Consider the following 25,928-nt stretch of genomic DNA (forward strand, 5'->3'; position numbering starts at 1 on the left):
TCTCTTAGTCATCTGCTTGACACTTTATTCAACTTCTTTTCCTTTTTCTCTATTACTACACGTCCCTTTATATCCACACTACTCTTCTTTGTCGCCGTATCCTCTTTGTTTAATCAGTCCCTCTGGTATTATCCGTTTCATTAACTATGTAAATATCTTACACTATATCGATATTATTTTTAACTCACGAATTGGGGGGGGGGGGGGGGGGGGGGGGCAGACGGCGGCGGGTGGTAGTGATAATAGGGCAGGTATACTCGATGCTTAGAGGTAGTAGCATCAAAGTATACCTTCTTTTGTAATCGCTGCCAACGATGTACCGACAATTAACTTCCTTATTTCAACCGAGCTTACTGGATATAAAATTATCAACCACGTTGAAGCATGGGCGTTTATATACCAACACTTTAGACCCTTCTACACACTTTTTAAACCACCTCGACGATGTTTACTTTTTATATTATATTTCACTGCTCTATATACTCTTGCCTTTATACTTTCTCACTCACACATTTTCTACATCTTTCTATGTACCGTTTGTCACTCTCTCCTCTCTCTTTCTCTTGATTGCTCTTTCTCTTTCTCTCTCTCTCTCTCTCTCTCTCTCTCTCGCTCTCGCTCTCGCTCTCGCTCTCGCTCTCGCTCTCGCTCTCGCTCTCGCTCTCTGTCTAAAGAGTAGCAGCCTTGTTTATAGCTGTCCTTCTTCAGTCACATGATCGATACAGATCATTTTGCATAAAAATGAGAGGCTAAAGAAACGAACACCCGCAGACCAAAAGATGGGAAAAAATAAAAGAAAAAAGAAAACCAGAGGATACCGTCTCTATTAACAAAGTTACGAGCCCCTGGAACACTGGAACAACACACGAGCAACAATCGCGGCCACTTGCTGATCCAAAATCTGACTCATCACTAGAGCTAGCAGGCGAGATTCATGCTGCAGTAGTAGAGTTCTGTTGTCCGGATGCCTAGCAAGATTTAACAGGGTGCCAGCTGCACGTCTTAGCATATCTAGGCTGGTGCCCATTGACTCAGGATTGTCGCGCAACGCGGCTAATCCATGTTGATTCGCTACGCCAATAGCACTAGATTCAGCTTGCTCTATGAACGCCACCAATAGCGCCACGCACGGCGTCTGCAAAGCTATCGTACGTGCTACTCCACTGTCCGCCGCAGACAAAAAATGCAGCAGATTGACGGCGAATTCGCGCAATACTTGCTCCTCGCTTCGACAGAGTAACCTAGTCAGCACAGAGCAGAGCCGCTGAAGTCTCGAGTATGGAGGTGTCGCAACCACCAGGTCAACGTTGCACTCTGTAACGCAGAGCTTGCACAGCGCTTCCAACGCTAATCTCTGCGGCGATAGGGATGAATTCGGCCCGACCGTGGGAAAAGGATCTTGTCCATGAGCGGCCGGACACACTGCCCAATGCAGCAAACCGTCTAATACCGGTCGAGATATTTCCTCCGGATGTTGACTTAGATCCATATGGCCCGCTATATTCGCTGCCATCACCAACACGTTTTCCCTGATGTGATGCAAGAAATCCCACCACCACTCACTCTCGCCTTGAAGACTGCTGCATGAATCAGCAAAGTCTGCATCTTCTTCGCGGTCGTAGTTGCGCGTCTTCTGTGTCCTAACCGGATGCTCGTGATGTAGTAACAACAGTTTCCCGAGAAGACTCAGGAAAGTGACATTCTTGGCGAACTCGGCCTCGTTGCCTGGTATAAACGTAAGATTCCTCAAAATGGTCGACAGACAAACGCAACGTCGAGCCAGATTATCCTGAGTCTCAGTGACCAAGTACAAGCTCGCCTCGTCTCTCGAATAACTCTCGTCTTCGTAGTCGCTAATTCGTCTCCTTTTCAACGTTCCCGCTGGATCTCTTATTTTTAATCTTGGTCCCTCCTTGTTATCGTCTACCTTTGTTATCGACTCCTGCTCTTCGTTTTCCACCTTGATTTCAGTTTTCTCCAATTCGACGTTACCCGATGCTGCGTCGTTCAGTCCATTCTGCGTTGGTACAACTTCTTCTTCGTTAGTCTTCTGCGGATCTGTAAAATGCTCACCCATGTTGTTATTTACCTTTGCTTCACTTTCACATTCCTTCTTGAAACCATCGTTCTTTTTCTCAAACAACTCCCTCGTCAGATCGTTCATTTCTACTGGTTCCTTCTTAATTCTCGACAGAACGTCACTCAACGTTTTCGTCTTTTTTTTCTTGTCCAGTTGCTTCTTTTCGCTATTCTCTTTTGGCTTGTCGCCGGATTCAACAACTTTTTGCGACGACTCTGATGTTTCTAACGTACCAGGATCCACTTTGGTTTCGTCTTTCAAGTCTGTACATTCCACTTCTTTCTGAAGCAAAGGTGGCTTTTCGTCTCTAAGAAGACGGGCAAATGGCAACGATCCTATTTCTGATTGAAAACACGTCACTATATACTTAGTGGTGTTGCTGTCTACTTGCCAGGGTTCGGTCTCTGATTCGTACTCCTGATTATCCCACGACCTCCGCGTATCTAATACAAATAAATCGTCGTCTCTCGGAACTATCTTCACTGGACGTCCTCTTCTCGACAGATAAGTATAATTCGAAGATGAGAGTAGCTTAGTTCGATCCTCTGGATCGATGGGACGAGTTACAACGCCAAGGTCAACTTCGGGACCGTCTGCCGATTGATTCCAATTACGTTCGTCCTCGTTCACTGGTGACTCAAACATGTCCGACAAAGAACGCGAGAAATGCTCCAGCAAGACGTCTAATAATCCTGGCAGATGTGTCAACCCAAAATAACTCACCTGTAAATTATGTGCATATTTTTTTCAGTATTTACATTTATTATTTCTCTTATCGCGAGAAAAATGCAGTACTCACAGACGAATCGTCAAATAATAAAATGTTCAGTACATCAAGAGCCCAGCAACTTTCAGCTAACAGGCCTGATCGCAAGGCCATCATGATGCGCCAAGCTTCTACAGGTGCAACATCAGATCGTGTAAGTTTTCGCCGTTTATAAAGAAGCGGAGTTACTGCTTCGACACTGTCAGGAGGGAATGTCATTTCTCTCTTCGATGTAGGCTGTTGGTTGATCATAGGATTTATTCCAAGTTGATTCTACAAATAGTTTTATTATTTAAGGATAGCTGAGAAATAAAATAAAATCAAATGAAAAATAAAAAGGATCATCTACATACCTGATGATTTCCTGGCGTTGGATAAAGAGGGGACGGTTGGTTCGAGTAACGATGATCCCATGGTGGAGGAGCATGTGCTATAGCGTTCAATGTTGGTTGCGATGACGTTCTGTTTGGTTGTTGGCTACCCCATTGCTGGTTACTGGCAATTCCTCCTGATGAAGGTGTAGACGAAACAGGACCGACTGGTGGTGTTTGCTGTTGTGATTGTTGCTGTTGTTGCTGAGTTTGTGACTGTGGTTGTTGAGGTGGGTACTGAACTCTGTTGTTCCCACTACTGCTGTTATACTGATTGGTTGTATTTGGCCATCCTATAGTCACAACATTAACCAGATGTTATGTGTAAAAGAAAAACGTTCTTCAACTCGTACACGTCCCTGTACGTTTAATTACTAGCAATATGACAATTTACCTGGGTACGCTGGTCGTTGCTGATTATATTGGGGATACTGTTGGTCTTTGGCAAAATCAGGATGACGTCTCGGCGGATTTGGACCCGGTGGAGGTGGTGGCATATTTTTGTTTGCAGCCGCGCCACTTGAATAGATTTGTGATCCTGTAGGAGCTCCGTATCCACTCTTTAATGTTAATCAAAATATTCAATTATGCTACAACAGGTTCGTAAAACAGAAAATATTTCAAATACTTCCAAAAGAAATAAGCTCACCTGTTCCTGTCGGTAATAGTCTTGGGGGCAAGAATAGGACGAAGCAGCGGAAGGCTGAGAAGGTGAAGAAGGTTGACTGGTGGTCGCTTGTTGCGGCACATTAGGTGGATGTGGCTGTGGTGCGGATGGATAGCTATTACTTCTTGCATTAGGTGGTGTTCCCGTTGAATAACTTCCAGGCTGTTGACTACTACTATATCTATTATATATATCCTGCCCGCTGGCATTATTCGGTGGCATACTTCCGCCAGGGTATCCCCTGGAAAGTTATCAAACGTATCTAGTCGGTTCTCTTAAAAAGTAAATAATTATTCTACATAGTTCTCTGACAACTCCTAACCTGTCAACGTCTGGTGCATAAGGCGAATAATGCGTTCTTGGTGTGTAAGGTTGATTAAATTCGCCTTGTTGCGACAGCGTGTTTCCCCTGAGGCCGAATATACTGATCTTGAGGATAGTTTTGATAGGAACCTGTGTTCTGGTAACTGCCTTGTTGAATGCCTTCAACACGAAATAACTTTGTTTTCAAATTTTCAATCTTACTTTTATCATAAACAATAAGCGACCAAATACAAACAGCAAGAAAAACTGGAAAACAGTATCGGGTATCGATAATGTGGGGGGGGGGGGGGGGGGGGGGCAGAGAGAGAGAGAGAGAGAGAGAGAGAGAGAGAGAGAGAGAGAGAGAGAGAGAGAGAGAGAGAGAGAGAGAGAGAGAGAGAGAGAGAGAGAGAGAGAGAGAGAGAGAGAGAGAGAGAGAGAGAGAGAGAGATGTAAATCGTGAAAGGATATAAGGAAGAGAGAAGTACCTGGGGTTCGTTGTGGACCAGGGTAGGGCGTTGCGTTCGACTTTCGAGGATGGCGTCCCACGCCGTTGTCGAACGGTTTCGGTATGTTTACCGCACAATTCTGCCCGCCCTGGTTCGAACCACCTGCCAGAACATCATTCTCTCAACCGCAATTCCTTTCACACAGTTTTTTAAAAGCTAGTACAAGTGTAATATATCACGTAACATATAACGTATTGCTTCGAATTTTATGAAAAATATCAGAGAAATAACATTTCATTCGAAAAAGATGTTCTACATCAATGTGTCGATATAAAAGATAAAAGAAATGAAGGTACAAGCTTCTCGTACCTTGATGAGGAGAAGGAGCGCTACTTTGACTGGGTGGTCTGGGAGGAGGAGGTGTGTACTCTGAAGAGGGACCCCCTGGCGTACCACCGCTATAACCACTCTGGTAACTTCCATAACCATCCATGGAAGCGTTACTTGATCCAGCAGCAGGGAAGGAATCTTGTGAATTGGAAGATCCTAGAAATATGATAAGCATAATAATAGATTTCCTTTCTTACCATAGAAATTTCACAAATTTTTCACATAAAAAATATATTTTGTAAATTTACCTGGTGAGGGAACTGAAGCAGTTCCCTTTGATCCTTTCTTCTTCGAGCCAGCTTCGACTTGATTTATAATGGGTTGAGGATCTACACCTCCACGGTCAAAATGACATTCATAAGCCAACAAATGTTTTGTGTAGTGTTTCCTTAGAGTGTACGCTGCACTACTGCTTGCACCGATGCCCAGCAATCCAGCTATGTCTTTCCAGGTTTTGTTTTTCGTCACCTATGAAAAATGAATATTATTGTTCGCATTAGATCTTTATCAAATTATCCGACGCAAAATCCAAACAGTACAAATCTGGACCTCGAAAATGCAAAATTAAAAAAAAACACGTGGGAAAGAAAAAACATTACGGTGACTAATCTAAGAAAAATTAAAATATCAATCCAAGAAAATAATCGACTTTTTTTTCTTTCTTTCTTTCGTTTTTTACATACAAGTATGCCTTGACTCCTGATCATGCAAGTGTGAAGAATGAAACGAACAGACAAGAGAGTACAATCGAAACGAATTACCGTTATTCTATCGATATTAAAAGTTTATCTTCGTTGATTATTAGAATAATTCCATATAGCACCAAGGTTTGTAGATCAGGTCGTTTTCCGTACACGTCGAACGACTACTTTAAGAAAAGACGTGTTAAGCTTCTTTTTCCTCATATTTTTAACAGTATGTATACAAGAAAAAAAACACTAATAGCAAAAAATACAAATGTAATCATGCACAATTCAGCAGAAACGTAAAAAAAGCGTGTTCTGTAGTGTATCAATAATCAATACTTTAAAAATGCCAGAAGAAACTCGTGCGATTTCGCCCGAATTGTCAAAACTTGGCATTTTCATATATCTACACAGATATTGAAAAAGAAAGTGTGAACACATAGAGACAATAAAAAAACTACGTAAAGACACCAAGGGCTAGATGGAACTACACTGCACCTTGCATACCTCCATGAAGCCCCCCCTATCTTTCACGTAGAGGTATAGCCGAAATAGGTCAAGGGGGTTCTTGGAGATGGTAGGACAGCTTGTAATTGGTGTTCTTCGTTCTTCCATAAAGTTAACTAATTTGTCCAGCCATGTTCTTCGTTCCATAGAATCATCCATTTCATATAATTTCGCCAGGCTATCTGGTTTCTGCAATGATCATTGCGAGATTCGTCAGTTTCTTCCTTAACACATTTCTAAATCATGATTTTTCTGAAATTTCTGTGTGCTATTTCTAAAAACATATATTACATGTACAATTTTATTATTTCGCCTGTTATGAATTGAAAATTGTTATTTTCATTTGAGGAAATGAAGTGCTGCCATAGCCCAGATTTCTCATGCAGAAAGTATGTTTTTTTATAGGAATTCTATCTTAACCGATAGTTAAACATAAACAAAATATTGTGCACATCATGCAATTATATAAAGCAACATTATAGTTTGCTTCATTAGCTCAAGCAATATACGACTAAACTTATTGGATCTATCATTTCTCTTCAATTGTATATTTAGCAAAGTTAATAGCAACCAACACATTTAAATAGACGTGAGTACACAAGAGCATACAAGAAAAAAAAAGGGAGGGGGGGACGGCTTGAAAATCATTTTGATACTTATATCACCTATAGCTTGTAAGGTCTGTATGGTACTACATTACAAAAATGGTGCATGAATACATTTTGTAGAAAAGTATGATACCCAAATGGAAAACGTTCAAGTGCATGGGAATTTTTGCCAAACAAATACAAATAATTCATCAGGATTTAACAAAGCTTAAAGCGTTTAGTGTAATTAGTATTTTTTGCAACAGTATAATAAATACTTATAGTGAAAAAACAATAACCTTAGATCTGTACGGGTCTTGAGGCACATGACTGTTAAATACCTGTAAAATATATAAAATATTGAAAAATCGAAAAGACTGCGACGTAAAAATTAGCCCTGATCGTATATCACTCTTAGAATTTTCATGTGAAAACATTAAACATGCGTATATAAAGATACAGAGAAAATACGTACAAAATAGCGGACTATTATGTCGAAATGTTTAAGTATTTGATAATCAAAATACAGTTACAATAATAAAGTACATACAGGACTAGCAGGTGTACGTGGCCAACCAGGACTGTTCATATCAGGATATTCTTCGTGTATCGAATTGATACTCGCGGCACCAGGAGATGGAACTGTACTCTGCGGTGTGGTAGGATGACTATGATATCCTCCCATCATTTCTTTCCGAACCTTTGGTGTGAATGCTGGATCTTCCCCAGAAGCTGCATTCAAATTCAGTTTATATATTATTTTGAAGGGGGAAAAAAGTCAATAATAATAGAACATAATATGCTAACCAGCTGACGCATTCGATAACGTAGACTGTTGAGAACCTTCATCTAAAGATGTACCATCGGGTCCAGTCGTTATTACAGATGTAACAGTACCACTCGAAGTAGATGTGACATTTATAGCCGATGTGCCTAAAAGAATATCACAATTTTTAATGAAAATATACGCACATACGTATACTTACATATAAAGTTTTTCTTGTTAAATACATAATACATGATAAACACACAGATCTATAATTAAAAAATACAATTACCCGATGCCGTAGTAGTTATACCACTGTCGTTGGAGGTTTCCGTCGTAAGATCTGCAGAACTATGACTGGTCGGTGTTGGTGTTGAAGTAGGATGCGAATTAGGAGTAGTACTTGGTGGTGGCATTGGACTTCCTTCATGATTAAGAGGTGGTGTAGCTGCAGGAGTGTGTAAATGTGGTACAGCTGAGCTTGTTGGTGGTGGCTGGCTGCTAACATGATTAGGTGATGGCGGTGGAGGACCCATTGAGGTTGTAGGAGGTCCCATATTGCCAATTACAGCCACTCCAGGTGTACCTGGTGGTACCATACTAGTACTACTACCTCCATAAACTTGAGGTGGACCTGGGCTAGGTGGCATTCCGGGCGGTACACTATTAAATCCCATTTTATGCTGCAAGAAATAGATCATCTTTTGAATAAACCATAAAGTAGATTATTTGGAAATTGCTCTGAAAAAATCTTCCACAAGCTTACCGTGTATGGAGGATATTGCACCAAATTGTTGGGTCTATTAGGAGCCTGATACTGATTGTTAGGAGGTGGTTGCGAATTGGCTGGTGATGGATAACCTTGCGGAAATTGTACATGCGGACGCGGAGGTGGATAGGTACCTTGCCCGTGATAACCCCCAGGTTGGCCACCAGCTGCTCCACCAGCTGCATATACCATCCCACCACCCATTGGGTTTATTCCACCAAGACTTGTTGAACCTGGTCCTGGTTGAACAACACCAGGGCCACTATTGTTCATTTTATAGCTATGCATATGCGATGAAGGACCCAATGGTTGCTGGTATGCTCCTAAACATTCACAAGATTTCATTTGAAGTGTTTCGTGTCTAAAAATCACAACTTCTCTTTGCCATAAAACATTAATTAAATGTTTTACAATATTTTCCAATTACCTTGAGTTGTCATCGGAGAATGACTCATTCGTGCAGGTCCACTACCATCCGACTGGCTACTTGACGGACGTGGAGGCATCTGAACGTTTTGTTGGCCTACAGCAGAGAAAACATATAATCTTTTGCTAAGAGCTTAACTAAAGTTTCATTAAGATATAATTGAAATTATTCAATTACGCATACTCTTTAGAGTAAAAAATAAAAATTTAAAATACACGAACCAACAGCAGGGGACATTGAGCGAGAACCTGTGGATCCTGTAGGAGAAGGGGTTGGTCTCATCCCCTGTGAATTTGGTGTCCCTGGACAAGCAGGTCCATTCGAGCTATCGTTACTGTTTTGTCCTGATAATTCCTACAATGTACACAAGAATTCATAAAATCCATGTATCTATTCATGGAAACTTATAAAACCTACATTAACATATACTCCATAAGATTATACAAAAAGAAAAAGAAAAAAAAAATAAATGAATAAAATAAAAAAAATACATAAGTAAAAGAAAACATACAGCAGGGTTATGTGCAGAAAAATTGATCTTCAATGATTATTCACTATATAATTCCCTCGTATTACTTTTTGAGCAATTCGTACGAATTTCGCGTATAAAGTGATGTGAAATGATAGAAAAAATGTTTCGATTGAGAAAATGATCGATGATAAAGTTCACTTTTCATTAGATACATGTAACGTTTACATTTATCTTATAGATGCAACGTTTTATTCGTTGTCATGTCTTAACCACGAGAGAATCATAGATGCACACACTACACGCGGCACCTCGCTATATGAATTGCACGGTGCAACATAACACGTCATATACACACGCACATGATCTAACAATGTCCACTCTGTTGTGTATGTGCATTCGCTTTTGTGCATGTACGTGGAGCGCGGGCGCACGCAATTGTGCGTGTGCGCGCACGTAACACTTTGCACACAGTCGCCACACGATACATTGAGAGTAAGAGAAAGAAGTATAGGAATAGTGGAGGGCAAAAACGAGAGAGAGAGAGAGAGAGAGAGAGAGAGAGAGAGAGAGAGAGAAGGAGGGAGTAAAAGAGAGGGGAGGAGAGAATGATGTCAAGACGAAAGGATAAGTAAAAGATAGAGAAATGGCTAAAGAAAGAGGGCGAGAAGAGCAAAACGGGAGGGAGAAAGAGAAACAGAAAGAGCACATCATTACACCTACCAGACAGTGGACAGTTCATCCGTACAGAAGACGATTAGGGACTTCCTCGGATGTATCGCGGAACGTATAGTACAGAGAGTGTCGGATACAAGGACTCTCGGCATGACGCGAGAATCGAAGGAGAGGCGTTACCCCGCGCACTACGACAAAACCCACCGTGAATTCGCTTTTATTTCCCGTACGACTTTTACATATTCTTACGGGAATCTTGTGTGTTAACACAACCGACACACGCCGTGGTTGAATCATATGCAATCGCGAGACTCGGTGGGTTCGATATGTACGACCACATGAGAACGAGCATAATCTCTTATCAGTACGCTATATAGAACTACTGCTATTGCTAACTGGTGCTGTGGCTGCTGCTACTGCTGCTGCTGCTGGTTGGGTCACCGTGTGGTTCGCTCGACCATCGCATGTTGTGTCAATAAGTCCCAATGCCTTTCGTATTCGTGCGAGGGACACAACCCTCCGATTGTTATCAATCCTTGAACAGTTACGGTACCGATCGTCGGAACGACAAACAAAAACAGGTTAGAAATCGGAGCGTTGATCGTCTACGTACGTGTACGTAGGCCGGGAATAACTAGAAACGTGATTCTTTTTATCGAGTGTTACCGTGACTTCGGTTTACAGATTTCGCGTCTAGCTGCTGCTCGTCGGAGGGCGTTCTTTCGTGGCGCGGCAAGCGTTCGGCAATGTTCGGCTCTTCTCGTCACTTTCCGACGAAAAGCACCCGTGTGCTCCGAAAACCCTGACGATCAGATACATACTACGCAAGATAGAGAAAACTACATCAAACTCAAATGCTATGGCGGTCAATTCTTTTTTCCTTGCAATGAAACAAACCAAACGAATAGAAACCATTGCTTGCATCGACAGACGGTTCCTGATTCTAACAAAAAAATAAACGTACATAATCGAATTTACGAAACTAATGTTACTACTTTTTAGCCCACTTGAAGATACAACGATTTCTTGACGATATGCTTGACACGGTTCACCGTTTATTATAGTTCAAAACTATTAAACTTATAATACCTCATGTATAATTACTGTACCTTATTTTATCGTACATTTTCTATCGATGTAATAAAATGCGTACGCTACGTAGCAAGCTAAATCGCACGATGAAATGAAAGTAAGTTTACCTTGTTACATGATGATACCAACGATATTATATAATATTTTTATCTCTTAATACCGTAACATCGCTACCGCGGCAAAATGAATTCAAAAGCATGACAATGATCATCCTAAATATGCGTATGTAGCTTCTTTCAGTAACATAAAACGAAAGAGTACGAGAAATTACTACACCAAAGATATCTAAATTCTTTTACTATTTAAAGAAGAATGATTTACTTCTACTTTATTCTATAATATACTAGTAAACGGTTAAGTATTAGAAGTATTGAAACGTTCGCTGCCACTTTTCCAGCGTGTCATGGGAAAACGAGAAGTTCGATAGCATGTTGCGGAGTGACAGTTGCATGATCTAACGAACCGAATATAGCTGAACGATATAAAACGTCAAAGGTAGTAGGGAGGACTGCCTCGGACTGTTTCTCCCCCACTCTACCATCGATTCAGGCGAATCACATGCTAGCTCTTGCTTGCATCTATGCCTTCGTCTCTCTGCAACCTATGTTACACATCGGACTCTCGCTTGCCCACCCATTTATATTGGAAGAAGCGAGAAAGATCGAATATACCGAAAGAGGGGAAAAGGAGTTGTGTGCGCATACATGCGCACGCGCAAATGTGTACGTTAGAAGAGATCGTAAACGAAGGGAGATATGCATACGAATGCATATGAAACGAGCAAGGGAGAGGGGACGCACGCACCAGAGAGAGAGAGAGAGAGAGAGAGAGAGAGAGAGAGAGAGAGAGAATGATGACGACGACGGTGGAGTGGGAGAAAGGAGCAGGAAGGAGGGAGGTGGAAGATGGAGTGGAAGGGTAGAGGAGGGGTGAGGTGGGGAGGGGGGCAGTTGCTAATATCTGGGGCTCCAGCGGCCGCGCAACTCGCGCCCTAATCGAACTCTACAAGTCGCTTATTCTCCATCCCCACTCCCCACACCCTATCCCTCCTGCTGTAGGCAAGTTATACCCGAGAGGTCTTCCTTTCGCTCACTCATACTTGCTCTTTTCACGAGGGAAGATATTGAAATACCTCTCTATCCACTACATCCAAGATCAAATGGCAATCCATACGATGTGAAATTAGAATTGCTTTGAAATTGCGTTGTGTTCTATGTGAGATCACATATGTATTCTTTTCTTTCTCATGGTTCTCATTTAACTCGAAACAATTGTAATAGAAACACAAAAAAAAACATTAATGCTAAACGTGTACACACGTGCACTTTACGCGCATGTGCTTTATAACTAAAAATGAAACAAGCATCATTAACTAGATACATGAAATTCAAACGGATCGTTGAGAACGTTTCAACTGAATATGTTAAAATACTTTCTTTGAAAGCGCGTTTTTGTTTTTATACATACTATGTTAATTTCTAAGCATGAACAAGGTAAAACCACTCACCCCTGAATCGATTCCTTGAGTATTTGGTGTTGTGGATCGTTGCTGCAGATTATGGAAACTCTGATAACAAAAACATAGTCTCTATGATTGTCTGTATTAAATGTTTTTTAAGAAATATATTCTATACAACTACTAAATTGTTCAATTACCCTGCAAATAGTTCAAATAAAACAGCATCAAACAAAAACAGTGTTTCAATCCATAAATCATTTATATTTTTTATTTTTATAAATGAATCTTTTACTTAGTTAATATGATAAAAATGTATCTACTGCTTAATATGACAAGAAATGCGTTACTTTAATGTTCGTACTTCTATATAAATGGAGTAAACATTATTTGTGAATAAAATATTCTTTGTGTACTTTCACAAAAAATATGTGGCATAATATTTTGTATCGAATAATATCTTAACAACTTATTTCTATGTAGAAATGAAATGCAAGCAGCACAAGAGAGATGTACTACACCAAACCCAAAAAACAATAAATGAAAAGAAACAAACGTACTATGATGAGTTTAAAGAAAGAAACATACATTATGAAGTTTGTTTTGAGATACTTTGTATTAAACAACACCTTAACAATGTAACTTACTTGAGACTGACTTGTTGCTTGAGGTTGTGGAGATGCTGAAGGTGGTGGTGCTGGAGATTGAGAAAGAGCACGTTGTGGTGATTGACTGGAAGGATTACCTTGATTAGTCGGAGGTGGTGGTGGTGGATTTGGTGGTCCACCTTGATTCCAACCCCTTTGTTCTGTATATAAACTGGAAGGATGGCTGGTCTGGGTGGTATATGAATTTAACTGAAAAGTATGAAAATTGAAATGACATTAATAACTATTTTATTGTACTTATTTTACTATAAATTTCAATAAAGGTTTATGAAAGTATTATTGAAATATACCTGATGGTGACTATATGGTGCATGAGGTCTTGAAGGAGAAGAATAACGTTGCGTATATTGTTGATATGGCATAGGAGTTGGAGAACTTGGTCCTCCAGGCCCTGCGTGTAATCTTGGAGAACCCTATTTATGGAGCAATACATTTAATTATTACTTTGATCAAAGAAACTTTTACATATTTCATCTTGTATTAAAGGGGATGCACATATGCTACTGTCATTGACAATGACATTGCATAATAAATAATACAACATTTCAAACTTTTTCCATCTATGAATTCTGTCAGTAGTTGCATAAATGAAAACCTAGATAGCATTACCGTTTGTGGCGGACGTTGACCAGGTTGTGGATAAACAGGAGGAACAACTGGAGGTCGCTGAATGGGCCAAGGCTGTTGATACGGCTCCGGTCCCATTCCTGGATAATTTCCATGAAATCGATGTACCGGTGTAGATGCTTGGAGTAATTGGTTTAATGTTGGGGTTGGACCAGTAGCTTGAGATATACTTTGTCCTGAGAGAAACCTTGGCTGACCCGGAAAGTTGCCCGGTGTAGCCCCTACGTATGCCAATCGGGATTCAATCTTAGAAGCTGCATAATGCTCTTCCATTTCGGTCCGATGAGCTCTTTCGCTTTCATGTATTAAGTGTTTACCATGATAATCCAACTGTTTCCCAGGGAAATCTCCATGCTTTCCCACGTACTCTGGTATCTGCTTAGCTGGATAATCGGTCAACGACTTGGAGGGAAACTCGTTCGATTTGTTGGTATACTCGTCCGAGTAATCACGTATAACGTTCGGCGTGAACGGATGTCCGGGATGGTTCGGATGACCGGGCGCGTCTAGCGACTCCTGCTTGCCGATAGATTCTTGGGGCGCCTGGCCAGCTTCTCTAGGCGATTTTACCTCACCGGCAGTGTGTCCACCAATGTCCTCGCGGTATTGACTCATCTCGAAACCCGTGTCCCCGCCGCGATTCACATATTTAAGCAGCTGGGCCGCGCCCCGGGGCACTTTATCACCCGGCTCTGGATCCAGCTGCTGCTTCGCAGTAACACTCGCACTATTCCCACCGACTTGCGGACGTTTCTGTGCGCATTTCACGGACTCGTTCAGCTTCACATCGTTTTGTTGGCTCTCGGCTTGCGTCGCAGCCATGTTCTCCTCTCCTCACGGAGCCATCGTCTCGTCTCATAAACTGGCCAATCGCGGGACCTCGTGTGTCTCGCGTACTATGTGCTCGAAATCGAAATACTTTCCTCTTGATTCTCTCCTATCGTGCTTAACACTTTCCACCACATCCTCGATGTGTCAGATCATTGAACACTAAACACCCTACTAACAATTTTCGCTTCCTGCCGTTTTCAAAGTAGAAGGAACCAAAAAAAACTCATACGCGAATGTCAAAAGCAGCGTCGCACATATTACGCCATCTTGCGATTCTACCGTGAACCTAACAGATTTCAATTCCTGTTCACAATTCGCGACGTTTTCCATTATGGGATCTTACTTTCGTCGAATCATTATCTTTCTAGAAACTATTTCGTCATTTCATTTTCGAACGGAAACTGATCAAAATCCTTTCAAATTCATTCGCTCTGTAACGTCTTTTATCTCTGTCATTTTCAATTTATCCCTCGTCGTTGCGATGTAACATTATTTCAATCATTTCTGAACTTGGAAATATTTCGATACACGCTATGTGCGCGCGCGCGCGCGCGCGTACGTGTGCGTACTTCTGTACGATGTACGTGTATGTATATACGCGCATACAGATTTTGTAACGAGTGATTGCTTTACATTTTTATGAAATGGAAAATAGCTAGCATGTAGAAAAACAGAAGATAATTTTTAAGTCCTTAAACGGTATCCGTTGGTTAGACCACCTATGTATGTATACATATGTGTAAATTCCATCACATTATTACATTATATTCTTCAAACTTCTTTTGCATTTCACTGATCGTAAAATTTCTACAAAGGAAGAAGAAATCTACGTAATAATACCATTATCCTTTTTTGTTTTGTGATTCCATGCATAAACTATTCACTTCGGCGCAAGCGCATAGAATAACGTGTTTACAATGCATAAAAGATTTTATATGCATGAATCCTATTGCATTATATAATCTTCATTCATACATTAACGATTATTAAATAAAGATTTATCTGATGCATTTATTTCGAAATTCAACAAAATATTATGCACTTAAATTTTAAGGCAAATCGTTGAAATAACTAAAAATTCGCCAGAGAAATGAAAATCTCTAGTAATATCGTCTTTTCACGTCTTTACGGACCGTCGACGTCGACTTTAACCAGAAATCCAGAAACAATTTAAAAAAGACTAACAAACAAATATCACTGTTAATTGAAGATAACCGAAATTTTAGATTTTTATCAATATATTTAGTTCACCTATGTATTGTACAATTGGTTAAAGCCAGACCTTTACTTGAATATAAAAAATTATTTTAAAATCAGCAGAAAGGACTGTAGTAATAATGTAAAATCTATTAACAGTTGCATGGGCTAGTTCAAAAGGATCAATTCAAACAGCAATACCTATTAGTATTACATTTATGAATTACGAACTAATCGTAACGTGGCGCTTAATGCAGTTTAACGTGAAGACGATAAATACTATATCCGTTATACCTACTAATTTCAAATAAAATTTAGTCAAAGGTGAAAAATAAAGGTTTTGATAGGTGTAAAAACGCCAATGTCCACACACACATATGAAACACACTAATTGATAATACACGATTGAATTGGTATCAATAATTTAGGCATGTATTGTTATCGTGTCATGTGTCACTATGTACACATGTAACCGTATGCGTTATTTCAATCCTACGTGGCAATTCTCATCAGTAGTAACAATTTTATAATTATTTTCGAGGTGTAAATACCAGGTACATATTTCATACAAGTTTATTAAAACGAAATAAGTTACACTTAGAATTCTCGATTGAATTTTTTTTCACGCTAATCCTGCTACTTAAACTTTTCACAGATGTCAAAAAGAGTACAGACTAACATGTATAAATGTATTAATTTAAGAAGGCGCATTAATTGTTAAAAACATTTCATTGAAATATAACTTTTTAGCGAAAGAAAATGTTCGTAACTCGATAGAAAAGTGAAGAGTTTAATTTCGATAGAGTTTCAAAGATAATGCAACGGAAAAGAAAGAAAACAGGAACAATGCGGGCGTTAATTCTTGTTGGAGGATATGGAACAAGATTGAGACCACTTACGTTAAGCAGACCCAAACCATTAGTTGAATTCGCTAATAAACCAATGCTTTTGCATCAAATAGAAGCTTTGGTATGTCTTAACAAATTTATAATATACTTGCAATCTTTACAAATGGATTATTAGAATTTTGTTCTTTAGGTGGAAACAAATGTAACGGAGATCATATTGGCAGTTTCATACCGTGCAGAAGAAATGGAAAGAAATTTAGGTGAAGAAGCAAAAAAGTTAGGAGTGCGTTTAATTTTTTCACATGAACCAGAACCTCTAGGTACTGCAGGCCCTTTAGCACTTGTGCGTGATCTTTTGTGTTCAGGGGATGAACCATTTTTTGTTCTAAATTCCGATATTATCTGTGACTTTCCATTCAAGCAACTGCTTGATTTTCATAAAAATCATGGCAAAGAGGGTACAATAATTGTTACCAAAGTAGAGGAACCATCAAAATATGGTGTGGTTGTCTATGAGGATGATGGAAAAATAGAAAGTTTTGTAGAGAAACCACAAGAATTTATATCAAATAAAATTAATGCAGGTATTGCATCTTGAATGTGAAATAGAATAGTCACTTACTTAACACATGTTTACTAGTAACATTTATTTTATAGGGATGTACATTTTTAATCCGAGTGTCTTGAAAAGGATAGAATTAAAACCTACATCTATAGAGAAAGAAATTTTCCCATTAATGGCCCAAGATGGAGAACTATTTGCAATGGAATTGACAGGATTTTGGATGGATGTAGGACAACCAAAAGATTTCCTTAAAGGTGTATATCTGTAATCAGGTTTATATGCAAACAATATACTCATATGTATCATGCATATTTTTGTTTATCTATTGTTTGTACAGGAATGAGTATGTACCTGACATCTTTAAGACAGAAATTTCCAGAAAAATTATACTCTGGTCCTGGTGTAGTAGGAAATGTTTTAATCGATGAAACAGCAAAGATTGGTAAAGATTGTAGGATAGGTCCCAATGTTACAATTGGCCCTGGTGTTGTATTATCCGATGGATGTTGTATCAAACGAAGCACTATTCTTAAATCAGCCATAATAAAAGAACATGCTTGGTTAGATGGGTAAGTTCGGAAAGCCAAGATAATTGAAATAATATTCACTTTAATATTTTCTTATAATATTAACCATCATTCTAATGCATCTAAAATATAAATCAGGTGCATTGTTGGTTGGAGAAGTGTTGTAGGACGTTGGGTTCGTATGGAAGGTACAACGGTACTTGGCGAAGATGTAATTGTTAAAGATGAACTCTACATCAATGGAGGTCAAGTTTTACCACACAAGAGTATTTCCAATTCTGTGCCAGAACCGCAAATAATTATGTGATAACAGACAATATTTTTAAAGTAATATGTGTCAAACATAATGCAAGTGATGAAATTACAAGATCTATTAATAAAAAATTTTTATCGGCTTTTTTAACTATATGTACATTTTTTATACATATATAATTTACATATATATAACTTAAATTAATTTTATCGGTAGCCCTCGTACCACTATGGCAGCTGCAGTCATGTACTGGGAACAAATGTTTTTAGATTTTGCTACTGCCCTTAGCATCTCAGGTTCCATAGGTACATTTTGTGTGGTAGTTAATGAATTTTTGTCTAAAAACTCTAATTGGGATAAATTTTGTTATGATGGTAAAATTAATAAAGAAATTCGAAATATTCTGTAATTATTTCATACTAACTCAAAGAACCCGCACACCATGTGTTAATATCAACATCGGTCCATGGTCTGTTCAATGGTGATGGTATCCAATTACTAATAAAATTTGTAGTCATTTTATCAATATCAGCATCCGTAACTTCCCACAACATACCAAGCACAGAGGGACTAAAATTGAAGTATCAGATGTTTTATAAGTCGCCAAAAATCCTATATTTTATTAATTTATTACCTGCTAGCTATTAAATACTGATTGGAAACACCGCATGGTGGATAACGTCCCCCTATTGCCAATAATTTTACACTGCTACAGCCAAACAATAAAACAATTGATTTTACTTTAAGCCTTTCTATTTGTTCGCCTGATAAGTACTGTATGCCGCTACCATGACCATTATACCTATAAAAATAAAGTACTGTAAACATTACACGGATGATAAAATGCAGACGTTGAAGAGAAACATATTGTTATACCACGCAAACTTAATAGAGTCGACTATGCGCAAATCGTATAGTCGGTTTCTCCAAGTTTGCGTGAGCGATCTTTACATTAGTATATCATAGTTGACTAAAGCATCTTCAAAAACTTCTTCTTGTGGTTCAATATTATACCAGCTTTTCCAATTTGGTAACCAATATTCAATAAAGAGTCTCATGCGTTTTTCCATTTTAGTTAAATTGCCTGCTGGATTAACTATGCATGTACCCATATTATTTTTAACTTTAATTATCTTACAACCATTCTTCATTGTGCTTTCATGTTCTTTAAATAAAGCATATACAATGTGCAATGATGGAAAACGAGTAATAGGATGTGATCTTAGTATTTCCATGGATTCAAAAGGTAAGTAGTCCATGTACTAAAAGTCGGTCGAAAATTATATAGTTCAACTTGTACTATAAACAAAATAATAAGCTAAACTTACCTCATCAATAATTAAAACTAATGTTTTCCTAATTGCATCTTTTAATTCTTGTATACATGTTAATTTTCCATATATAGATAGTATAATACTATCTGCAAGTTTGTCATGATCATGAAGCACGTATTTCACTGCTTGTGCTATCTCTTCCCGTGTAAGAAAACATGCAGCTAATGCTACTTTCTTTAGTAACCACTTAGATCGTTTTGATATACTCTGTCTATGAAATACAATATTACAGATGAGAACAGTGATTAGAAAAATGAAAAAATTATTAATTTGAAAGTTTACTTACGACATTTTATAATCCATAATTAATTTATCTATCATTTTTACAATATTCTCTACTAAGTCATGTTTATCTAGTGGATCCGCTATAAATAAAACTCTCCATTCTCGTAACCATGTGTGTTCTAATGCCTGTATCGCAGTCTTAAATACATGTATATATGTTTATGCATAAATGTCATGTATCCATAATTAAAGTTATGAAAATGATGTTTATCGATGTCTTAAATACCTTCATGTTTGTATTCTGCTTCTCACGCATTTTCCAATATAATTCATTGTTCGCATAAGTTGCTTGAAGTTCTGACCGATTATTTGAAATTATCTTCTTGATTTCATAACAAATATCATAAACGGAATGCGAATTAGGCTTTGGTAATGTTATACACAAAGGTTCTACCTCTTTAGTTCCTGTTGGTAGGATGGTAATGTGCATTTCATGTATCGCATCTGATGCAAATTTTTTGTATTCGCAAACATTTGGAGACTTGTACTGAGCAGTTATTTGAATCATATACCACTCTGTGTATTAAACACAAATATATAAAAATTATTTCTACATGCAATAAGATTTAGGTGAAATGTACTCATCTCGCATATATACTGTACCTTTAGGCAAATCAAACAATTTTGCTTTCAAATCATGAACAGCAATTGTACCATCTAGGTTAAACTCAACATATGAAGATTTAAGCCCATGATTCTGTTGAGTATTGAAAATTGATTTACGCATCTCTGTTTTCATACTTCTATGTAATATTTGTTGACGTAGTATCACTGCATGAGATTCAATTAAATGACATATAGCTTTAAGTTCATTGTCCATCTACAAATTTACAGTTATATGCTTATTATGGAACTATGTGTGTGTTTAATGCAATATCAAGCTCTGATAACACCTTTAAATAACAAATCGCCAGCATTTTATTTAGATTTGCATATTCGACACTTCCTACGCTACATCTTGCACTTGCAAGAAATTTTTCAACATCCATTTGTACATCTCTTAACGAGTCGTCTTTAGAAACGCTTGATTTTTCTTCATAGTTTTCGTTTCGCAAACGACACCTTTTAAGAATTTCAAAGATTTCTTCCATGTTATTAAAAAGCAGCAGGGTAACGGCACAGCAACGACACAGTAGCAGTAGTTACTGAACGATTCAAATTCAAATAGTCTCCTAGGAACCTTACCCCCATCCCTCTGTGATATAAATGCGAATGCCAACCTAACAACCAACATTAGGTTAAGAAATGAACATATCATTTAGATCTAACAAATTCAGCAAAGTTTCAATTTTGAAACGAGCCTGTTTTCAGATAATTCATTTCAAACATTTCAAGGTACTAAATAAGTTTTAAATTCACGATAAGAGCTATACCTCTAGAGATTGCATCAAAAATAAGATGGCGCTTAAAGAAGGATATTTAAATTCAAATAAAGCCAAACGTAAATGCATGTATCGAATCCCTTCCCTCCTTTATTACACGTATCTTCATCGATTATACAAAATTTATGTATAATTTTATAGCATTAATAAGAATCCTGAATATATAGACTAAATTATAAGTGTAGGATTTTTGTATAATTACCGAGCTATAAAATGCATCAATAGTCAGAATATACATATAATACTTATACACAGGTGCGTATGTATGAACTTCATTATGTCTTACGCCTTTATCAGAAAAACACTTTCAATATCTATGATACAATTAAAAGTATTCAAATTAATTCATATAGAATATTTAAGAACATGAAAAGTTCCTAAAAATCTATGTATATATTATTTTGATCAAAATTGAATCCTTAGAATCGTGTAATGTATCAACTGTTGTATTTGATTAATAACTTTATATCACTGGTACAAAATTTTGTATAGAATTATAAAAATTACTAATACATTTAAAATTACTATTATTAAATCACAGAAAGAATATAAAGTGTAGTCATATATTATATTGTAACATATTCATATCGTCGACCTTTTTCTAAGGGGTAATCTCATTGCCGTAAAAACACTAAAAACCATTAATTGCTTATATTATTCCAAAACAAAAGGACCTTCGTATGACTGTCCTTTTGCATGATCTAAATTTTCTCCTGCATATGACAATAAAGGAGATACTTCTACATCTTTTACAACACGTACTGCTCCAGCGTTTAATAACCATTTTTTATGTAGTTTAAGTACATCGTTACGAGCAGTGCTTGGGCAATCCTGACCAGAGGAATCTGCATTCTTCAAAGGACTGAAATCATCTTCACGAATTCCTTCCCAAACTGCCAATTGTTTGGCAAATCTGAATACATCAAATACAAATTTTTCTATTTTAATACCATTCGGGGATGCAGGAACCTTTCGGTTTCCGTCTATGTCAACATACGGAATTTTTTTTTTAGCAGCATGCAGTTGCATTTCTTTTTCGTATGTATTACCGATAGCGTATAAAAAATCGGTAGTAAAATAGTGGTTACAAATATTTGCAGCGTGATATACTAATCGTCCATCATTGTAACGTAATTCTGCTGTTTCTTTTGAAATTTCACTATACTCAACAACTTGATACGTATCCTCAACCTGTAATAACAATAATAATACAGACAAAAACTAACAAACTAGAATAATATATCTATAAATAATTGTAACAGCTGTAATATGTACACACTTTACACACAAGTCCTACTGGTTCACTCGGTGAAGACTTTTCTACAACCTTAACTCCACAATCGGTAGACACAGATAAACAGTATCCCAGAAAAACAGGATCTGCTACTTTTATTAAGATATTATCAACTGAATGAGCATGAACACTGCGAATTTTACGCTGTGCCATGTCATCTAATATTCCTTGCGTCTTCAAAGCTCTATAAAGGCCCCCATTTCCATCCGGTGCTTTAGAAATTTTATGTTTCTCATCTAAAATTATTTTTCCATCAAGCGTGAAACACGGTAGCATACCTTGTTTGAAGGCTTTAACATTTCTTTCTTTCAAATTGAAATAATTATGTTCCTTAAGGAAAGTGAGAGTTTCATCGTGAGTAGCTTCACTGGTTAATATGTACCTAAAATAATTAAAAAAAAATGGTTTCTATCTTTCTATGAATACAAGAATTCTTCAATTTATTAAGAAAAACTTATATACCATGTTATTTCTCCCATTTTTCCACATTCTTTCTCTGCTATATTTTGCAAACAAAGTATTCGTTCTGCTTGCAATTGAAACAAAGTTTTACCAGAAGGTAGACCAACATTGTACATGCCTTTAGGATAAGATACTCCTAAACGTGTACCCTGACCACCTGCCATTAGCAATACAGCTACTTTACCATTTGCTATCTCCTGCAATCCTATTTTCTCGTACATTCTCAATTGTTCTTTATCAGATGTTTTGACAGATGCAATACTTTCATTAGGAATAGGAGACACTTTATCATCCAACATATTTTTACACATAGAAGAACTTCTGTGCACTGCCTTCTGGTAGTACGATGTTACCTCTGCAAGATTCAATTCAGATATATCTTGACAAAGCTCATTCTTCTCTTCCTTTGATAGTTGAACCCAGAATCTTAACAGATGTTCCTGGCCGTAATCGGCGAGTTCTCTTTGGAGAGATTCCATGGTTGCACGTTCTCTTCGTTTGACAGTCGCGAATGCGTGTCACAGTTGGCCGGCGTATCTCAATTATCGCTGTTATCGTAAACGATTGGCGAGGTACGTGTTTACACGTCACGTCTCTACTCAAACATCGATGAGAGTGTGTTAAAAAATGAATCGAGCAACAGGTATTCTCTCTCAGTCGGGGATTTGATGACTTAACCCGCCACCGATTCATAGGTTGAGCGGGATATGCCGCCTTCACTTTCACGATTCCACGTAGCACACGCTTCATTCGATTTCTCTTATCGGCCCCTCTCACCCTTCCTCCAGGCTCCTTGTCGATTCTCCTTTTCCTTTCCAACATATTTTGCTTCTGCGGACGCGTATCGACGATCGTAAAAGATCATGGTTTTCTCCTCTCGTACCCCGAGTCTCGATCGAACGTCGACAGCAGTGAGGTCGTAACCGTTTACCCACAGCACGCTATCGCTAACTCATAACACAACCTTGCCAATAATTCCTATCAGCTACTTATTTATGTAGATCAAACGTCAAAAGGGTTCAATAATCAACGATTATTTCGTAATTTTATGAGACAAAAGCTAATATGCCAATAACAGATCAAAGCGAAAAGCGAGAGAACAGGAGAGACAGAAACAACCGTCGTATAAAGCTACTTGTTCCTTTCTTAGCTGCATAAATGTACATATGTATTCAGAAATGCGACGCAATCATAGTCTTCAAATTCGTCATAGTACAAAATAACAAGTACATACATCAAAATGTAGGAATAAGTACACTGAATATTAAAATTCAATGAAAAGAAAGGTAAAATGAAAGAATGATTACTCATATGCAGAGATAACTTGACGAATCATAACAATTCGCTACGGAAATTCATCTTGTATAATTATTGATAAATATATCTTGTTAACGATTAAACTTATATAGATAATAGTTAATATTTCGGTTGAACGATTGAAAACGGTATACACTTTACAGCTTATGTTTTGATACAACGCAACGTTACGACAACGGAATCAGAATATAAAATAAAAGCTCATATATTGATTTACTTATTCGCATTTTAAGCGCTTAAGACTTTTACGAAAACTACATGATTAATTATATTTACGTAATAATATATATCTCTATTCAGTATAAAAATTATTTATTTGTTGAAAAATATTTTTTTTAAATTTTCATTCCTCAATAACGTACACTACAGACATCTAACAGCAAAACCTATGAACTACTCGTAAGCAACGTCGATACATTTAAAATTTGAAAATGTGCAGAAATATTTGTTTATTTTTATTTATAATTTGAACATCTAGAGCGAGTATAAAGCTATCACAATAAGGATTCGAAGCAATGCATTAAGTGATGAAAAAAATACAGTTTCAGAAACGGATTAAAATCATTTCCAAACATCATATAAAGGTAAACACGACTTCCACTTATGATTAGTAGTGATTAGATGTCAAAGAGTCAAGAATTCTTACCTTAATGTTCACGGAGTTACAAAGATGCTCAATGTCTAGCGAATAAATGACAACCTCTCGTTCGTATTAGGCTAGCAGGTAGCTTGCAAGTGTGATCCTTAAATGGGGAAACGTTAACTACCGCCATAAATTGCAAAAAAAGTATACATTCAACTGTATCTTTTTGGTCATAGAGTCACAGACCCTCTAATCATTTTTGAATCACATCCAACGTTATCGACTTAGTTCGAAATAAGATTATAGCGCTATGAGTGGCGCTAGGGGGTGGATGGTGCCCCCCCCCCCCCCCCCCCCCCACCGACCAAGTCACTCTATTAGATATACAGAACCTCTTTAAATTTTACAACTCCCTGAACTTTCGGAGTGATGTATTCGGTTCTTTTTTTATAATGGACAAAAATATACTCATGTGAAGTTAGGTGAAACGCTACTATAGCCATCTAACGGCAGCTAGTGAACTACAATTGAAAAAAAAATCTTCATTATTTTTATTTAATAACATGATAAATGTAGTCATGGAAGCGATGAGTAGGCAGAGCTACGAAACGAGAAGAAAGGCTGAATGAGATAATTGACAGCAAGCGAATGCACCGAATGCATGTTTCGACTCATCAAACGTAAATTGATCTTACAGCTTACGAATATTTTGTCTTCCTACACGGTCAGGCATGAGGAGCTTCAATTATACGCTTCAAGCACGCGACGAGCAGTTCATCATCGCGAGACGACTAATTGTGATCATAATTACGGAATTTCTAATAATGTGACATTCGTTGCGAAACCCGTAAGCAACGTGTAGGCATTTAACGTTCGGACCGTTTCTTAGAATTACTTTACACGATGCGTCTTGTGCTTTACGTTAAATACCACTTATCAATTGCGTTTTAGGAAGGTAAACAATATAATCGTTCGTATCAATTTGTGCCAATGGAAGTCTGAGTGACAATAATATGCAGAAAGATAAGCAGAATGGACGTTGCTTGCACAGGCGGTGACATTGTGACACTTGTGATGCGAGAAAAGAGACGTATTCAAATGCTGCAATCAATTTCAAACCTTCTTGGGGAAGCCTTTGAAACTACAAAATATGTTTACTTCGATCACTTCTTTCCATTTTTTTAAAATCATTGATGGTTCATCGATGACCTGAACACATTGCGCTACATAGCGTGTACATATAGAAATGTAGATTGATTGTTCGTAGTGCAAGACATCACTGATTTCGAATTCTT

At 37.8% G+C, this 25,928-nt stretch overlaps 4 protein-coding genes across 6 annotated transcripts in view; 1 reads left to right on the forward strand and 3 right to left on the reverse strand.

Moving 5' to 3' along the window:
- Window positions 1-14,788, reverse strand: part of Osa (trithorax group protein osa) — an 18,358-nt gene extending 3,570 nt beyond the window's left edge. The window contains 21 exon segments of the mRNA XM_076387715.1: window positions 819-2,803; window positions 2,880-3,119; window positions 3,200-3,510; window positions 3,612-3,777; window positions 3,867-4,125; window positions 4,207-4,292; window positions 4,294-4,367; window positions 5,006-5,182; window positions 5,275-5,494; window positions 6,211-6,408; window positions 7,106-7,147; window positions 7,357-7,538; window positions 7,614-7,739; window positions 7,865-8,255; window positions 8,339-8,664; window positions 8,769-8,864; window positions 8,990-9,122; window positions 12,512-12,571; window positions 13,108-13,317; window positions 13,419-13,541; window positions 13,738-14,788. Coding sequence (XP_076243830.1) covers window positions 836-2,803; window positions 2,880-3,119; window positions 3,200-3,510; window positions 3,612-3,777; window positions 3,867-4,125; window positions 4,207-4,292; window positions 4,294-4,367; window positions 5,006-5,182; window positions 5,275-5,494; window positions 6,211-6,408; window positions 7,106-7,147; window positions 7,357-7,538; window positions 7,614-7,739; window positions 7,865-8,255; window positions 8,339-8,664; window positions 8,769-8,864; window positions 8,990-9,122; window positions 12,512-12,571; window positions 13,108-13,317; window positions 13,419-13,541; window positions 13,738-14,577 — 6,228 coding nt within the window. The 5' untranslated portion in view covers window positions 14,578-14,788 and the 3' untranslated portion in view covers window positions 819-835.
- A 1,228-nt stretch (window positions 14,789-16,016) lies between these two features.
- On the forward strand, window positions 16,017-18,131 carry Gmppb (GDP-mannose pyrophosphorylase B). Of its 2 annotated transcripts, none has more exons than XM_076386769.1 (6): window positions 16,017-16,337; window positions 16,439-16,752; window positions 16,822-17,215; window positions 17,289-17,450; window positions 17,534-17,765; window positions 17,862-18,131. In XM_076386769.1, the coding sequence occupies exons 2-6, from the start codon at window positions 16,600-16,602 to the stop codon at window positions 18,028-18,030; spliced, it is 1,110 nt and encodes a 369-aa protein (XP_076242884.1). In that variant the 5' UTR covers window positions 16,017-16,337; window positions 16,439-16,599; the 3' UTR covers window positions 18,031-18,131. The 2 variants fall into 2 exon arrangements, with proteins under 2 accessions (XP_076242884.1, XP_076242885.1); XM_076386770.1 differs by having other exon boundaries at window positions 16,534-16,752.
- Window positions 18,132-18,171: 40 nt separating this feature from the next.
- Sse (extra spindle pole bodies like 1, separase) lies at window positions 18,172-20,958 on the reverse strand. Of its 2 annotated transcripts, none has more exons than XM_076386767.1 (9): window positions 20,489-20,958; window positions 20,199-20,415; window positions 19,822-20,111; window positions 19,597-19,733; window positions 19,305-19,521; window positions 18,991-19,238; window positions 18,611-18,778; window positions 18,401-18,546; window positions 18,172-18,323 (listed from the first exon to the last, which is right to left on the reverse strand). In XM_076386767.1, the coding sequence occupies exons 1-9, from the start codon at window positions 20,684-20,686 to the stop codon at window positions 18,172-18,174; spliced, it is 1,773 nt and encodes a 590-aa protein (XP_076242882.1). In that variant the 5' UTR covers window positions 20,687-20,958. The 2 variants fall into 2 exon arrangements, with proteins under 2 accessions (XP_076242882.1, XP_076242881.1); XM_076386766.1 differs by having other exon boundaries at window positions 18,928-19,238.
- Window positions 20,959-21,039: 81 nt separating this feature from the next.
- Mmy (UDP-N-acetylglucosamine pyrophosphorylase mmy) lies at window positions 21,040-23,813 on the reverse strand. The gene is made up of 3 exons (XM_076386768.1): window positions 22,734-23,813; window positions 22,257-22,653; window positions 21,040-22,168 (listed from the first exon to the last, which is right to left on the reverse strand). Exons 1-3 carry the CDS (start codon window positions 23,210-23,212, stop codon window positions 21,632-21,634), a joined length of 1,413 nt encoding a protein of 470 aa, XP_076242883.1. The 5' UTR covers window positions 23,213-23,813; the 3' UTR covers window positions 21,040-21,631.
- Window positions 23,814-25,928: the final 2,115 nt, after the last annotated feature.

This window comes from Calliopsis andreniformis, chromosome 10 (assembly GCF_051401765.1).
Source record: "Calliopsis andreniformis isolate RMS-2024a chromosome 10, iyCalAndr_principal, whole genome shotgun sequence".
NCBI classification, from domain to species: domain Eukaryota; kingdom Metazoa; phylum Arthropoda; class Insecta; order Hymenoptera; family Andrenidae; genus Calliopsis; species Calliopsis andreniformis.

Coding starts and splice junctions, on each gene's coding strand:
- Gmppb (XM_076386769.1), top strand. CDS start 16,600: ATGCAACGGAAAAGAAAGAAAACAGGAACAATGCGGGCGTTAATTCTT. Junction 16,753..16,821: donor TGCATCAAATAGAAGCTTTG/GTATGTCTTAAC, acceptor TTTGTTCTTTAG/GTGGAAACAAATGTAACGGA. Junction 17,216..17,288: donor ATCAAATAAAATTAATGCAG/GTATTGCATCTT, acceptor TTTATTTTATAG/GGATGTACATTTTTAATCCG.
- Sse (XM_076386766.1), bottom strand. CDS start 20,686: ATGGAAGAAATCTTTGAAATTCTTAAAAGGTGTCGTTTGCGAAACGAA. Junction 19,734..19,821: donor AGCAGAATACAAACATGAAG/GTATTTAAGACA, acceptor CATGTATTTAAG/ACTGCGATACAGGCATTAGA. Junction 18,324..18,400: donor ATGGTGTGCGGGTTCTTTGA/GTTAGTATGAAA, acceptor TATCCCAATTAG/AGTTTTTAGACAAAAATTCA.
- Mmy (XM_076386768.1), bottom strand. CDS start 23,212: ATGGAATCTCTCCAAAGAGAACTCGCCGATTACGGCCAGGAACATCTG. Junction 22,654..22,733: donor AAAATGGGAGAAATAACATG/GTATATAAGTTT, acceptor TAATTATTTTAG/GTACATATTAACCAGTGAAG. Junction 22,169..22,256: donor CAGTAGGACTTGTGTGTAAA/GTGTGTACATAT, acceptor TTGTTATTACAG/GTTGAGGATACGTATCAAGT.